Source organism: Gekko japonicus, unplaced genomic scaffold (genome assembly GCF_001447785.1).
Source record: "Gekko japonicus isolate JY-2015 unplaced genomic scaffold, Gekko_japonicus_V1.1 scaffold3766, whole genome shotgun sequence".
Lineage (NCBI taxonomy): Eukaryota > Metazoa > Chordata > Lepidosauria > Squamata > Gekkonidae > Gekko > Gekko japonicus.
The window spans coordinates 96,068-112,783 of NW_015169289.1; the positions used below are offsets into that span (position 1 = coordinate 96,068).

General features: G+C 48.9%; 1 protein-coding gene across 1 annotated transcript in view; it reads left to right on the forward strand.

Annotated features, from left to right (window-relative positions):
- Window positions 1-16,716, forward strand: part of LOC107114972 (sodium channel protein type 5 subunit alpha-like) — a gene marked incomplete at its 3' end in the record, with an annotated part of 30,020 nt that overhangs the window by 1,771 nt on the left and 11,533 nt on the right. Inside the window, exons 2-5 of the mRNA XM_015416579.1 lie at window positions 1,246-1,364; window positions 4,927-5,034; window positions 11,091-11,219; window positions 14,538-14,629. Of these exons, the coding sequence (XP_015272065.1) occupies window positions 1,246-1,364; window positions 4,927-5,034; window positions 11,091-11,219; window positions 14,538-14,629 (448 nt within the window). The remainder of the gene's footprint in view (window positions 1-1,245; window positions 1,365-4,926; window positions 5,035-11,090; window positions 11,220-14,537; window positions 14,630-16,716) is intronic.

Consider the following 16,716-nt stretch of genomic DNA (forward strand, 5'->3'; position numbering starts at 1 on the left):
TCTTCTTCTTCTTCTTCTTCTTCTTCTTCTTCTTCTTCTTCTTCTTCTTCTTCTTCTTCTTCTTCTTCTTCTTTCCTGAATCAGACCCTTGGTCAGTCTTGTCTGCACAGACTGGCAGCGGCTCTCTGGTGTCTCGGGCACAGGTCTTTCTCGTCACCTACTGGCCTGGTCCTTTTTCAGTGGAGATACCGGGGTCTGGACCCGGGATCTTCTGCATGCCAAGCAGATGCTCGCAGCAGTCTACGTTTGCCTGTGCATGAGCGTGTGCGAATCTGACACATTGAGGGAGGGGGACTATGAAGTCTCCAGGGTGTGAGGGGTATGACATGGAGGGTCTTAAAGTAGAAGTCTTATGAAGCTGGGCTGAAGTCTTCTCTGGTCAGCCACGGTGGCAGCCAGAACGGAAAGACTAGCCTGAGGTTGTTAGATCTTGGAAGCTAAGCGAGGTCGGCCTTGGTTAGCTTGGATGTGAGGTCACCTCGGAGACCAGGGTTGCAACGCAAAGGGTTGGACTAGATAAAGACTACCTCTGCTTCTCTCTTGTCCTGTCAACCCCATGAGGGATGGCTTGAGTGCCTTGATATTTAATGACACCTTGTTCTCCCAAACTGGGAGCCGGCGTGGAGTAGTGGTTAAAAGCGGAGGACTCTAGTCTGGAGAACTGGGTTTGATTCCCCACTCCTCCACATGAAGCCTGCTGGGTGACCTTGGGCCAGTCACAGCTCTCTCTGAGAACTCTCTCAGCCCCACCCACCTTCCAGGGTGTCTGCTGTGGGGAGAACAAAGTTTGAGCTCAGTGGCTCATGCAAGACCAACAGAGTTTTTATTGAAAGTATAAGCTTTTGTGTGCAATGACACTTCTTCAGAAACAACGGAATAGAATCTCCTCAGGCCCTACTTACAGGAAAAGAGAGGGTGGAGGAAGGAAAGGCAATTGTAAGCCACTTTGAGACCCCTTGTAGAAGAGAAAAGTGGGGTATTAAAACCAACTCCTCCTCCTCCTCTTCTACTACTACTACTACTACTACTACTACTACTACTACTTCTTCTTCTTCTTCTTCTTCTTCTTCTTCCTCTTCTTCTTCCTCCTCTTCTTCTTCCTCTTCTTCTTCTTCTTCTACTTCTTCTTCTTCCTCTTCTTCTTCCTCCTCCTCCTCCTCCTCTTCCTCTTCTTCTTCTTCTTCTTGATGGAATGCACTACCTTACCTAATGTTAGCACTGCCAGTGAATGTATTTTCTCCACAGACGTTTTTGGTGTTGAACAAAGGGAAGACCATCTTCCGGTTTACAGCCACACGTGCTTTGTACATCTTCAGCCCTTTTCATTCGCTCAGACGGAAGGTGATCAAACTTCTGGTACATCCATATCCTTTGCCTTGAGAACTTCTGAAGGGTTCTGCAGCTCACCCTAGGCCTTGTCCTAATTCAGCATCCTGTCTCCATCAGTAGCCGGCCAAATACTTATGAGCATGAAGGTGATGGACCGCCACTGGTGTTGGTCCATAGCCCCTGTCCTTCAGAGGCCTGCTGCTTTTCAACATGGAGGCTCCATTTTGTTCTCATGACTAACAGTTGTTGATCGGAACAAAGTTCGAGTCCAGGGGCACCTTTAAGACTAACAGAGTTTTATTCAAGGGATAAGTGGTTATGTGCCTGCACACTTCTTCAGATACAATGAAATGGAAATGACCAGTCCATACATAGAGGTAGAGGGTGAGCAGTAAATTAGGGTACAGCATAATTGAACATGTTTAACAGATTCAAGGACCAAACAGGAATAACAAGCTTAGTTTATATGGTTACCATTTGATTAGGGTTTACTTCCAGAGGGAAAACATAGTGAAGGAAATAAATGTCAAAATTGGAGATTGGTGGGCAGATGTATCCTTACTTGTGGAACGCTGAGAGTAATTAACTGAGACCGCTCCACCGGTCTCCTCTCAAGCATGGAAGTGACCTTACAGCAACTTCTTCTTGGAAGTGGGGTGGCTGGCAGTGTAGAGTTACCTCCCCTGTCCCCAGACTGGAGAGGTATGTTCCAGTCTAACATACCAAATTACGTTATTGTTGCTGATCAACCTATTCCAAGGAAAGTTCCTCTTTAAAGACACCTAAGCTAGTTAGAGGAGCTGCGGTGGCTCAAGTGGTTAAGACGCTGAACTGCAGGCTGTGGAAGGTCGGTAGTTCAGCAGTTCGAGACCCGAGTGTGCCGCATGACGGAGTGAGCTCCCGTCTCTCGTTCCAGCTCCTGCCAACCTAGCAGTTCGAAAGCAAGAAATTGCATAGTAGATAAATAGGTACCACTTCGGTGGGAAGGTAACACCATTTGTGTTTAGTCATGCCGGCCACATGACCACGGAAACGTCTTCGGACAGCGCTGGCTCTTCGGCTTTAAAACGGAGATGAGCACCGCAACCCTAGAGTCGGATTCGACTGGCTTTCGAGCAAGGGAACCTTTACCTTTACCTTTAAGCTAGTTAGACATTGTAAGAGGTACCGCTTTCATGTGTCCTGAATCTACTGCCAGTCAATTTCACTGGATGATACCGAGTTTGAGGGGCATCATGGAGTTATTTTAAAATTTCCAAAGCTTTTCAAACTAGTACACCAGCATGACAATACTGAGCCAATCAAAATTTTGAGAAAGGTCCTTTTAGAAGCGGCCTCTATTCTGTATTACTGTTCGTAATGAATTAGCAGGCCACCTTCTCACCAAGAGACATTGAAATACCAAACTCCAGTAGAAGCTAAGCCTTCAACAAGGTAACAAAGTGCCACATTTGTGTCCTTTCGAGCCAGTGTGGTGTAGCAGATAGAGCGTGAGTCTAGGATCTGGAAACCCCGGGTTCGAATCCCCTGTCTGCCATGGAAGCTTGCTGGGTAGCCTTGGGCCAGTCGCATGCTCTCAGCCTACTTCACAAGATTATTGTGAGGGTAAAAGGGAGGAGAGGAGAAGAACATAACCAGCGCTGGGTCCTCGTGGGAGGAAAAGGTGGGGTACGAATCATAACGTTATCAGGTCCTCTCTGGCAATTAGCAGGGGGCGGGGGGCAATGTTCCCTCTAAGTTGTGGAGTCTTGTGAGCAAAAATTCTACTCTGTGAGCTACTGGCATTAAAATTATGAGCGAGTGATTTGGCTACTGCATAAGTTAGTTTGCTCTGGAGCCATCCTTCCTGAGCTAAGATAAAAATGTGTGAGCCGGAGGCTAAAAAACCGTGAGCTAGCTCACACTAACTCAGCTTAGAGGGAACACTGGCGGGGGGGACTTATTGGGTGGCAGGGGCCCTTGGTGGTGATGCACGAACATCGCTGAAGAAACACTGATGTCACTTTCTTTGTGCACTGGAAGTTACACGTCACCAGCAAAGCCAGCGATGCTCTGGCATTTGGGCATAGGTAAAGGTGAAAGGCTGAGCGCCGAAGAATAGGTACGTTAGAACTACGGTGCTGGAGGAGACTCTTGAGAGTTCCTTGGACGGCAAGACGATCAAATCAGTCAATCCTAAAAGAAATCAGCCCTGACTGTTCCCTGGAAGGCCAGATAATGAAACTGAAGCTCAAATACTTTGGCCACCAAATGAGAAGGAAGCACTCACTGGAGAAGACCCTGATGCTGGGAAAGATTGAAGGTGAAAGAAGATGGGGATGGCAAAGGATGAGATGGTTAGACAATGTCATAGATGCAACGAACATGAAATTGAGCCAACTTCAGAGGACAGCGGGAGACAGGAGGGCCTGGCGTGATCTGGTCCATGGGGTCGCGAAGAGTCGGACTCGACTGTGCGACTGAACAACAAAGGTAAAAGGTAAAGGTTTCCCTTGCACAAAAGCCAGTCAAATCTGACTCTAGGGTTGCGGTGCTCATCTCCGTTTCAAAGCCAAAGAGCCAGCGCTGTCCGAAGGCATTTCCATGGTCATGTGGCCGGCATGACTAGATGCCAAGGCGCATGGGACGCTGTTACCTTCCCACTGAAGTGGAACCTATTTATCTACTTGCAATTTCTTGCTTTCGAACTGCTAGGTTGGCATGAGCTGGGGCCAGAGACGGGTGCTCACTCCATCATGTGGCACTCGGGTCTCAAACTGCTGAACTACCGACCTTCCGGCCTGCAATTCAGCGTCTTAACCACTGAGTTTTGCCCAAATACCGGCATGTCCCCAGCATTCCCCGGTAATACATTAACGTTACTTCCAGGTGGACAGAGAGTGACATCAGCACATCAGGATGCTACATTTGGGCACAATTTCCCCCTCCACTGGCCACCTAAGCAGGGAATCCTCTGCCCCCAGCGGGAGTCTGGGAACCTTAATAAATGAAGTCCGTGAATAGATTTCTTTGAGGGGTTGACTCTATGGCACTATATCCCCCCCCCCGAGGTCCCTTCCCTTCCCTCCTCAAACCCTGCTCTCCCATGGCTCCACCAAATCTACAAGTATTTCCCAATCCACAGTTGGCAACCCGACCGATAGCTGAGCCGCCAGGGAGCGATGCAGGAAGTTGACCCACATGAATATTTGTGTGGATAACATTTGCCAGTTTGGTGTAGTGGTCAAGTGCGTGGACTCTAATCTGGGAGAACCGGGTTTGATTCCCCACTCCTCCACTTGCACCTGACTGGATGACCTTGGGCAAGCCCTAGTTCTGATAAGAGCTGTTCTTGAAAAAAGAGCAGTTTCTGTCAAGAGCTCTCTCAGCCCCACCTACCTCACAGGGTGTCTGTTGTGGGGAGGGGAAGGGAAAGGAGTTTGTAAGCCGCTCTGAGACTCCTTTGGGTTGTGAAGGGCGGGGTATAAATCAAATCTCCTCCTCCTCTTCTTCTTCTTCCATCAAATCAAAACGAGAAGAACCGGAGAAGGCCAACGCCCCAGCAAGTCTCAGTAAAGTTTCCACAAAACATTGCTTTCCTTAACTCTCGTGACCTACATTGTTTACCTGGTTCATCATGATCACCATTTTCACGAACTGTGTCTTCATGGCTCTCTCGGAAACGCCAGAATCAACCGAAGAAACCAGGTGGTCTAAAAATGTGGAGTGAGTATCTCTGTGGGTCGTGTCTTTCGTTCCTTCTCTTCTTCGGCTCTTCTAATACATTAATATATAATATATATTATAGCTTTGGGAAAAGTGCAGAAAAGGGCAACTCGAATGATAAAAGGGTTGGAACACTTTCCCTATGAGGAAAGGTTAAGGCGCTTAGGGCTCTTTAGCTTGGAGAAAAGACGACCAAGGGGTGACATGATTGAGGTTTATCAGATTATGCATGGGAAAGAGCAGGTAGAGATAGAGGTACTTTTCTCCCTTTCTCACAATGCAAGAACTCGTGGGCACTCCATGAAATTGCTGAGCGGTCGGGTTAGAACGGATAAAAGGAAGTACTTCTTCACCCAAAGAGTGATTAACACTTGGAATTCACTGCCACAGGAAGTGGTGGTGGCTACAAGCATGGACAGCTTCAAAAGGGAATTAGATAAGCATATGGAGCAGAGGTCCATCAGTGGCTGTTAGCCACAAGGTATAGTTGGGGCTCTGGGGCAAGGGATGCTCTGTCTTCTTGGTGCTTGGGGGGGGGTCAACAGTGGGAGGGCTTCTAATGTCCTGGCCCCACTGGTGGACCTCCTGATGGCACCTGGTATTTCTGGCCACTGTGTGACACAGAGTGTTGGACTGGATGGGCCTTTGGCCTGATCCAACATTGGCGTCTCTTATGTTCTTAAGAGATACGGCATATGATCCTGATGTATCGGATCGAGCGTGGGTCAGCTTCCTGCCAAGCCCGTGTTCTGCTCCCGAGTCACTCTCAACCCCACCCCTTTACCAGGGTACACACAGTTTTGTGACAAATCCTAAAGACAACTGCCTTCTGTTGTTGGGTAAATAAGGCACGGAGGCTAGGGCTGCGATCATATGCACAATTAGACCTGACATAGGCACGAATGCCGGGATTTAAAGGGTGCAATCAGACGACAACATCTGGGAAGCGCCCTGCAGCTGCTGGCAACCTGTTCTGCTCCATTGCAGAAGCGGAGTTAAAAGGCACTGGGAGAAATTTGGTAGTAAACAGGTTGCAATGGGCCATGGACGGACTTTCCCCTGTTTGGTGTAGTGGTTAAGTGTACGGACTCTAATCTGGGAGAACCGGGTTTGATTCCCCACTCCTCCACTTGCACCTGGCTGGATGACCTTGGGCAAGCTGTAGTTCTGATAAGAGCTGTCCTTGAAAAAGAGCAGTTTGTGTCAGAGCTCTCTCAACCCCATCCACCTCCCAGGGTGTCTGTTGTGGGGAGGGGAAGGGAAAGGAGTCTGTCAGCCGCTCTGAGACACCTTTGGGTAGTGAAGGGCGGGGTATGAATCCAATCTCCTCCTCTTCTTCTTCTTCTCTGTCTGATCACTCCAGCGCGCTCTCATGCCATTGGGATGCTCTGATCAGGCCATCCTGACTCCGTGCCGTTGTTTCCCTCCCCTTTGCAGTAGGCGCATCATCGCATACTCCACAGGGAGCCCTCAGTGCGGAGGTGCAGTTCATTGATTCCTCGTTTAAGCACATAAGCTGGGGTCATTTCGTAGAAAAAGAGGTGCAGGATCTCATTAGCATAACTCATTAGCATAACTCATTTGCATATGCCACACACCCTGACATCACCGGAAGTGTGTCAGAAGGCAACACCCACCACTCAGGCTCCACTGGACTGTTTTGGATTGCTAGCTCTTGGGGGGGGGGAATGTGCAGATCTGTCCTCACAGAGGAGGGAGAGCTTGTCCCTGAATAAAACTTGGTCTTAAAGGTACCACTGGATTGTTTTGGATTGCTAGCTCTTGGGGGGGGGGGAATGCACAGATCTGCCCTCACAGAGGAGGGAGAGCTTGTACCTGAAGGTGGGCTGGGGAGGGGCTCTGCAACTTACCTGGCTGCTTCTTGCTCTGACTGAGGGCTGCTGGGAGCAGGAGGCGGGGCTTGTTGCATGTGCCCGCCTGCTGGGATCCTTACTGCCGGAGCTCCGCTCCTGTAGGCTCCCGCAGGAAATGACCCCTGCTAAGAAACAAACGGCAACCCCCCCCCACAACTTACCTGCAGTTGTGTCTGATCACACACTACATATTCATACAGCAAAATAGGCTAATACATACCATAAGTCTCTAAGAGGAAAAAGGGGAAAGCCTAGGGGTGAGGTTGCTGAGCGAGTAACCTCTCAAGAACCTTAATTTTATTTATTTATTTATTTATTTATTAGATTTATACCTCGCCCTCCCCAACGGGCTCAGAAAGAAGCCCAAGCTCATTGGCCAACCCACACACTGGTAAATTAAAAACCACCCAATCAGTTTCTCAAACACACCCAATAACATACAGGATTGGCTCTGAGCCCCGTTGCCCTTCCAGGTCAGGTCTCTGGTAGAATCGTAACAAATATGTTAACCCTATAATGACTGAAATACAGATCTTGCCATATCCCAACCAGTGTTCCCTCTAAGCTGAGTTAGTGTGAGCCAGCTCACAGTTTTTTAGCCTCCGGCTCACACATTTTTGTCTTAGCTCAGGAAGGATGGCCCCAGAGCAAACTAATTTACATAAGAACATAAGAACATAAGAGATGCCAATGTTGGATCAGGCCAAGGCCCATCCAGTCCAACACTCTGTGTCACACAGTGGCCAGAAATACCAGTGCCATCAGGAGGTCCACCAGTGGGGCCAGGACATTAGAAGCCCTCCCACTGTTGACCCCCCCCCAAGCACCAAGAAGACAGAGCATCCCTTGCCCCAGAGCCCCTATCTATACCTTGTGGCTAATAGCCACTGATGGACCTCTGCTCCATATGCTCATCTAATTCCCTTTTGAAGCCATCCATGCTTGTAGCCGCCACCACTTCCTGTGGCAGTGAAGTAGCCAAATCGCTCGCTCACCACTTTAATGCCAGTAACTCACAAAGTACAATTTTTTGCTCACAAGACCCCACAGCTTAGAGGGAACATCGAATTCCCAACATCTATTTGGGTCAATGCTTCTCTGTATTGCTGTTTGCTAGGATAGCTGTTTAGATCGACTCAAGACCGAACTCTCCCTAGAAGCTGAAATGACTAAAGTGTTGTGCTAAGCGTGTGTGACTATCCAAGCCAGACCCTTAGGGCTTCCCAGCCTTACCAGCTTTCACTGCAGTTCTTGCTGTGAAGCCCCTTATAGTAACCACAATAACGCAGTCCAGTGGTACACTATGTACAAGGGTTTATTCACAATATTCACAAAGTGCTTCGCCAGGCATACATCACAGAGAGAAGAAGATACATGGCAACTGTGCAATGACTTATATACAAAGTTCCGCCAATCAGAGTCATGCTGAGTCACTGTGACCGCACACTGTCCAGTGCCAGTCTAAACCGGTTGGAACTTGCTCTCTCCAAACACCTGCTGACAGGTAGCTGTCAGCTTAGATCACAATGATCTGTCTCCTGGAGATTAACATACAACATAAAGTGAGGCTGTCGTACTTTGTTCACACTATGAGAAGACCAGAGTCCCTGGGAGAGACAATCATGCGAGGGGAAGCGGAAGGCAGCCGGAAAAGAGGAAGACTCAACGTGAGAGGGATGGACTCCATCCAGGAAGCCACAAAGGCCCTCAGTTTGCAAGACCAGAGCAAGGCTGTTAGGGATGAGACGTTTTGGAGGTCATTCATTCATAGGGTCACTGTAAATCGGAAGTCACTTGACGGCCCTTCACACTCACGCACACAGGACAGCCACCTGATTATGGGCTATTCCGCATCTAGCATTCGCTCCACGTTTTCTCAACCCGGAGGAAAAGGTGCCGCTCAAAACCACATTCAAATGCCCCGGGGCCAGGGCTTTTTTTGTAGAAAAAGCCCAGCAGAAACTCATTAGTGTAATAGGCCACACCCAACAGCAGAAACTCATTAGCATATTGGGCCACACCCCTGACAATGGAGCTCATTAGCAAAAAGGCCACATCCCCATGCCTTCCCTTGGCTTGCCTGGGTGCCCCGCGGCTGTGGGGAGTCCAGGCAAGCCGGCCCTTGGACAGGCCGGGGAAGGGATGGGGAGGCATTTAAATGGCTACCTGATCATTCCAGGCCCCCCCCCCTGGCCTCCGCACCTCGGAGTCATCGGGAACGGCCATGAATCTATGCAGAAGGTACCATAAAACCCGATGATCAAAGAAAGCAAAAACGGCATGGAGAGTGGAGGGTACCATAAAACCCAAAGGTCAAAGCAAGTGAAAGCGGCATGCAGTGCAGAGGACACCATAACATCTGATTATCAAGGAAAGTGAAAGCAGCATGCAATGCAGAGGGGAATTTCTGTTCCAACGTGGGTTTGGTCAAACGACGGCGGGAGAAGCCAGCGCAGAATCACCCTGTAGGATTTTTAGTTCATCAGTTTTTGTAGGAGTCCTCATCATAAAATGGGTTGGACAGAACTTAATGCCTTGACTTCGGCACAGTGAAAAAGGAAGGTTTATCAGGCAGTGTTACCGAGTGGCTGAGCAACTAGTTGATTTAAAACCTCTGAGAAAAAATACATTTCCAAATGCACCAGGAATCTTTATACAACCCCCCCTTCCCCGGAGAAGCCAGTTTGGTGCAGTGGTTAAGTGCGCGGACTCTAATCTGGGTGAACCGGGTTTGATTCCCCACTCCTCCACTTGCACCTGCTGATGTGACCTTGGGTCAGTCACAAGCTCTGGCACAGCTGTCCTTGAAAAAGAGCAGTTTGTGTCAGAGTTCTCTCAGCCCCACCCACCTCACAGGGTGTCTGTTGTGGGGAGCTGTTCCAACGTGGGTTTGGTCAAACGGTGGGAGAAGCCAGCGCAGAATCCCCCTGTAGGACTTTTAGTTCATCAGTTATATAGGAGTCCTCGTCATAAAATGGGTTGGACAGAACTTAATGCCTTGACTTCGGCACAGTGAAAAAGGAAGGTTTATCAGGCAGTGTTACCGAGTGGCTGAGCAACTAGTTGATTTAAAACCTCTGAGAAAAAATACATTTCCAAATGCACCAGGAATCTTTATACAACCCCCCCTTCCCCGGAGAAGCCAGTTTGGTGCAGTGGTTAAGTGCGCGGACTCTAATCTGGGTGAACCGGGTTTGATTCCCCACTCCTCCACTTGCACCTGCTGATGTGACCTTGGGTCAGTCACAAGCTCTGGCACAGCTGTCCTTGAAAAAGAGCAGTTTCTGTCAAGAGTTCTCTCAGCCCCACCCACCTCACAGGGTGTCTGTTGTGGGGAGGGGAAGGGAAAGGAGTTTGTAAGCCGCTCTGAGACTCTAAGTGAAGGGCGGGGTATAAATCCAATCTCTTCTTCTTCTTCCTCTTCTTACAATTTTTTAATCTCACTTTTTTTGTCATCTTCTGGGCATGGAACAGGGGTCACTGGCAATGTTCCCTCTAAGCTGTGGAGTCTTGTGAGCAAAAATTCTACTTTATGAGCTACTGGCATTAAAGTTGTGAGCAAGTGATTTGGCTACTGCATAAATTAGTTTGCTCTGGAGCCATTCCTTCCTGAGCGGAGACAAAAATGTGTGAGCCGGAGGCTAAAAAACTGTGAGCTAGCTCACACTAACTCAGCTTAGAGGGAACAGGGGTCACTGGGGGCATGTGGGGGGAGGTATTTCTGAATTCCCTGCATTGTGCAGGGGGTTGGACTAGATGACCCTGGAGGTCCCTTCCAACTCTATGAGTCTATCATTACCCTGTGGCAGAACAGAACCGATTCCCAACCACTTGCAAAACCATTTCCCATTGTTTTATGAGCTGTAGAGTCATTGGCCGCTGTTTAAATTAAGGTTGCCAACCTCCAGGCGGGGCCTGGAAATCTCCTGGAATTACCACTGATCCCCAGACTACAGAGATCAGTTCCCCTGGAGAAAATGGTGGCTTCGGAGGGTGGACGCTGTGGCATTATGCCTCATGGAGGACCTCCCCCTCCCCAAACCCTACCTCTAAATCTCCAGGACTTCTCCTGCCAAGAGTTGGCGTTGGCAGCTGTGGAATGGAAAGTGAACTGGCTCAGTGAGTTGGTGTTCCCTCGACTGCTGTGTTAACTCGGTCTCTGTGCCTGCTCTTACTCCCCAGGTACACTTTCACGGGCATTTACACTTTCGAATCGATCATCAAAATATTGGCAAGAGGCTTCTGCCTGAATGAGTTTACCTTCCTCCGCGACCCGTGGAACTGGCTGGATTTCACCGTTATCGTGATGGCGTGAGTGAGAGTGCTTTTAGAAAACCTGCCAGCAGGCCAGGGAGTCACATGGATCCCGCTGCCTCTGGGAAGGTTGACTGCGGTGGCTGAAAAGAGTATTTCAGAACGATCAGTTTTATGCCTTTAATATCATGTAATGTGAATTATTATGTATATGCAGGGCTATTTGGGGGCAGGAACGCACAGGAACGGAGTTCCGGCTGGCTCCCAAGTTGGCCACACCCAGCAGGAACTCATTAGCATAATAGGCCACACCCAACAGCAGAAACTCATTCGGATTGGCTACAATTAGGGGTGTGTGGCCTAACATGCAAAAAGCCCTGGGTTTTGACAACAAACAAGGTAAAGAGAATAAGAAGCAAACGGTGGGTGTGGCTGGATGACCACACTTCTGGCAACACGGGGGTGTGGCCTAATATGCAAAATGAGCTGTGCTGTCAGGGGTGTGGCCAAATATACTAATGGGTTCCTGCTGTTGGGTATGGCCTTTTATGCTAATGAGTTCCTGATGGGCCTTTTCTACAAAAAAAGCCCTGTGTATATGCAGTTCTCCTACCAGGGTGGTCTGTGTGCCAATACTACCTGAGGGTTGTAATTCGGGTTGCCAGCCTCCTGATGGGGCCTCATAAGCTTGCCAGCCTCCAGGTGGGGCCTGGAGATCTGGGACTGCAACTCATCTCCCGGCTACAGAGATCAGTTCCCCTGGAGAAAGTGGCAACTTTGGAAGGTGGACTCTATGTAGGGTTGCCAGCTCTGGGTTGGGAAATACCTGGAGATTTTGGGGGTGGAGCCTGAGGAGGGGGGGGTCTGGGGAGGGGAGGGACTTCATGGAGTATCATACCACAGAGTCCACCTTCCAGAGTAGCCGTTTTCTCCAGGGGAACAGATCCCTGTTGCCTGGATTGGTTGCAATCCCAGGAGACCTCCAGCCACCCCCTGAAGGTTTTGTAGAAACAACAGACGGATCACGGGAAGGATGCAAATAATAACAAAACAACTGTGAGATTATATTATGAAAATATATTTAGACTATTACGTAGTGAATCGTATTTCTTCATCACTTTATAAAAATATACGCATCCACACAACGGGAATTGCATATAATACCGTTTCACGTAACCGCTTCTTCTAAGTATGCTGCGTGAATACCATTAGTTAACTAACCATTAGTTAACTAACCATTACTAAACTAATGGCATTCACACGGCACACTTAGAAAAAGCTGTTATGTGAAACGGTATTATATGCAGTTCCCGTTGTGTGTATAAAGTGATGTATAAAGTGATGAAGAAATATGAAGAAGTATAAAGTGACGAAGAAATAAAGTGATGAAGAAATATGATTCATTACCCCCTGGAGGTTGGCAGCTCTAACTTGATGGCATGATATACCCCACTGGGGTTCCTCCCTTCCCCAAATCCTGCCCATCCTGCGATCCACCTTGGGTTGCCAACTTTCCGGTATGTTTACAGGCACTTAAAAATGGCAAGATTACAAAGATTTTGAGATCTTCCGGTTTTGAATATGTATTGTATTAGGTTTTTAGTACTTATTGTATTTTTGTTCGTCTGGTTTTTTTTAGTGACTTCCTGTTCTTTTTTACTTGATATTTTATAACATGTAAATGTAGAATTGTGGTCATAATTTTTTTTTAAAGTAGGGTTCGCCAGGTCTCAATAATGCGCTGGTGGTGGGTGGGAGGGAGCCTTCTGAGGGTGAGGTGGGGCTCCACCAATGTTCCCTCTAAGCTGTGGAGTCCCATGAGCCAAAATTCTACTTTGGGAGTTGCTGGCATTAAAGTTGTGAGCAGGTGATTTGGCTGCTGCATCAATTAGTTGGCTCTGGAGCCAGCCTGCCTGAGCTAAGACAAAAATGCATGAGCCAGAGGCAAAAAAACTGTGAGCTAGCTCACACTAACTCAGCTTAGAGGGAACACTGGGCTCCACCCCAAACAGCAGAAGTGACATCATCATGTCGGGGACATTGCACAGCGACACTCTGGTTTGAAGGCACAACTCTATGGTAAAATCGCACTCAAACCATACAGCTTTGCCCCAAAACTAGAGCATTGCTGCACAACGTCCTCAGCGATGACACTTCCGCATGACATCATCACGTTGGGGATGTCACCACGCAACATTGCTGTTTGGGGGCGGGTTTTACACCACCAGCCAGCTTACCAGTGGTTGGCAGAAGCCCCCAAAAGCAGGAGATCCCCCACCCACTCTTGGGGGATGAGGCACTGCCAGTCAGAGTTGACAATACTGACCTTGATGGACCAAGGGTCTCATTCAGTACAAGTCAGCTTCATGTGTTCATGTGATGCTTTGGAGGGTGGGCTCTCTGGCATTGTCCCCCAATGAGGTCCCCGTCCTCCCCAGGCGCCACCCCCAAACCTCCAGGAGTTTCCCAACCTGTATCTGGCAACCCTACCCCACCCATCCCCTCTTGGTGGCCAATGGCTGCTTTGGAGGGTGGACTCTCTGGCATTGTCCCCCAATGAGGTCCCTGTCCTCCCCAGGCTCCACCCAAAAACCTCCAGGAGTTTCCCAACCTGGATCTGGCAACCCTACCCCACCCATCCCCTCCTCGTGGCCAATGAATACTTTGGAGGGTGGACTCTCTGGCATTGTCCCCCACTGAGGTCCCCGTCCTCCCCAGGCTCCACCCCCAAATCTCCAGGAGTTTCCCAACCTGGATCTGGCAACCCTACCCCACCCATCCCCTCCTGGTGGCCAATGGCTGCTTCGGAGGGTGGACTCTCTGGCATTGTCCCCCACTGAGGTCCCTGTCCTCCCCAGGCTCCATCCTCAAATCTCCCGGAGTTTCCACCAGTGGTGGCGAACCTATGGCACGGGTGGGCATGCGTGCCATAGCCCCAGCCAGGCCCAGACCCTCTCTGTGGGCATGCGTGCCATAGCCCCAGCCAGGCCCAGACCCTCATTAAAGTGTCGAATTCTCTGCCAAATAATTTTAAGTAAATGAAAGCCTTTGGGATTGCTTTCCTTACTTTGTTTGGATCACCTTAAGTTAATGTATGAGTTGTGTTTTTTCTAAAGTAAAACCTCAGTATTCAAGTTAAATTGCCGTGTTGGCACTTTGCGATCAATAAGTGGGTTTGGGGTCGCAGTTTGGGCACTCGGTCTCTAAAAGGTTCGCCATCGCTGTCCTAGGCCCTTCTCAGTGTACCAGATTTTACCACAGAGCACTGACAACACGGCTGAGTGTCTCAGAATGTCTATCCCAGAATCCTGCGTAGGTCTTTTGTACATCTCCGTTTCTTTTCTTTCTTTCTTTTGTCAACTTCCGATCTTACAGGTTTGTGGGCGAGTTTGCGAACCTAGGCAGTGTCTCTGTTCTTCGGATGTTCCGGGTGCTGAGAGCTTTAAAAACAATTTCCATTATCCCAGGTATGAAAAACGAAGAACAATGTCTTGGTTTCACCTGCTTTTCCTGATCTCTACAGTCGCACTATGAAGATTCTAGCAGCCATAAGCAAATTCCCTTTGACACATCTCTCGTTACAATAATTTCTGACAGTTATAAGGATGTTAGTTGCTGTAGATTTGCCGGGATGTGTGGCCGTGGTCTTGGCATTGTAGGGCCTGATGTTTCACTAGTAGCTGTGACCAGCATCCTCAGAGGTATAACACAGAAAGACGGAGTACTCTCTGTGTCAAGGTGAGAAGAAAAATGGTAGGCAGGTAATTTTATCTACTCAGGAAGGTGGGGTAGGGCTGAGTCATAATCTTGTAGGAGTTCCCCAGGCTGTGAACATGCTGTCTTTCTTCTTATTATTATTATTTAAATTGATTGTTTCAAACATTTTTAAGCCACCTTGTCACTCAGTTTAGGATTACAGATGCCAGTCCCCTTCAGTAGCAGTGTGTGTGTGGGGGTCCCCTGCCACCAGGCCCTGACCCCCAGCCTCCGATCAGTTGGCTGGTGGGAGGACTTACCCTTAGAAAGAGGAAGGCCTAGGCAATGTTGCCAGCATCACAAAGGAAGTGATGTCATTATGACAGCGACTTCTAGGTGACACTCTGGTATTTGGGCAAAAACTCTATGGCAGGCGCTGTTTTTACCATAGAGTTTTTGCCCAAATATCAGAGCATCACCTGAAAGTTGCTGGCATGATGACGACACTTCCTGTGCGACATTGATGCCATGGCCCGGGCCTTTCTCTTTCTCCTGATAAGCTCTCCCCCCAAGTTCTCCGCCAGTTGCCAGGAGGGACCTGGCACCCTATTTAGGATCCCCAAGGCAATGAACTATAAGAAAACACTAGAACAAGCTTAGAAATGCATATTGATATGTGCAAAACAATTGGAGACAATAAATAAATCAAAAAGACACATAAACTGGAAGGAGTCCCAGTGAGAGACAGGGTTGCTTGCTAGCCTCCATGGGAATCTGGAGATTTCCCGGAATGGCAACTGACCTCCAGATGACAGCAATCTTTCCCCCTGGAGAAAATGGCTGCCTTTGGGGGGGGTGGACTTTACGGCATTGTGCCCCATTGAGGTCCATCCCCTCTCCAAACCCTGCCCTCTGCAGGCTCCACCCTCAAATCTCTAGGAATTGGCAGCCCTAGTGTTGTTGTTGTTCAGTCGCACAGTTGAGTCCAACTCTTTGCGACCCCATGGACCAGATCATGCCAGGCCCTCCTGTCTTCCGCCGTCCTCTGAAGTTGGCTCAACTTCATGTCCGTTGCATCTATGACACTGTCTAACCATCTCGTCCTTTGCCGTCCCCGTCTTCTTTGACCTTCAATCTTTCCCAGCATCAGGGTCTTCTCCAGTGAGTGCTCCCTTCTCATTGGGTGGCCAAAGTATTTGAGCTTCAGTTTCATTATCTGGCCTTCCAGGGAACAGTCAGGGTTGATTTCTTTTAGGATTGACCGATTTGATCTCCTTGCAGTCCAAGGGACTCTCAAGAGTCTTCTCCAGCACCATAGTTCAAAAGCATCTATTCTTCTGCGCTCGGCCTTCCTTATAGTCCAACTCTCGCAGCCATACATGACTACTGGGAATACCATTGCTTTGACCATGCGGACTTTTGTTGGCAGGGTGATGTCTCTACTTTTTATCAAGCTGTTTAGGTTCGCCCTAGTGAGGGACCATCAAAACAAAACAGAAAATTCTTCACCTGTTGCCGGAAGACAACGAGAAAAGAATCTCCTTGGGGAGGGAGATTTTGTTCTGTGGGTTCATTTTGCCCCTATATACCACTCCTGGAATTCTGAGCCTCCAACTGTAGGCCAGGAGACAGTAGCATTCCCAATCGACAAATCTTTCCTTCAGGGGAAGCGCAACCCCCTCCAGGACAGGCTGGTTCCACAGTTCCCGAGCAGCTTTCCCACTGACCAACAGCTCCTCAATCTTGTCTAGAAAAGTGGCAACCCTAGCACCCTTTTTTCAGAAGAAGAAGAGATTGGATTTATACCCCACCCTTCACTCGGAGTCTCAGAGCGGCTTACAAACTCCTTTCCCTTCCC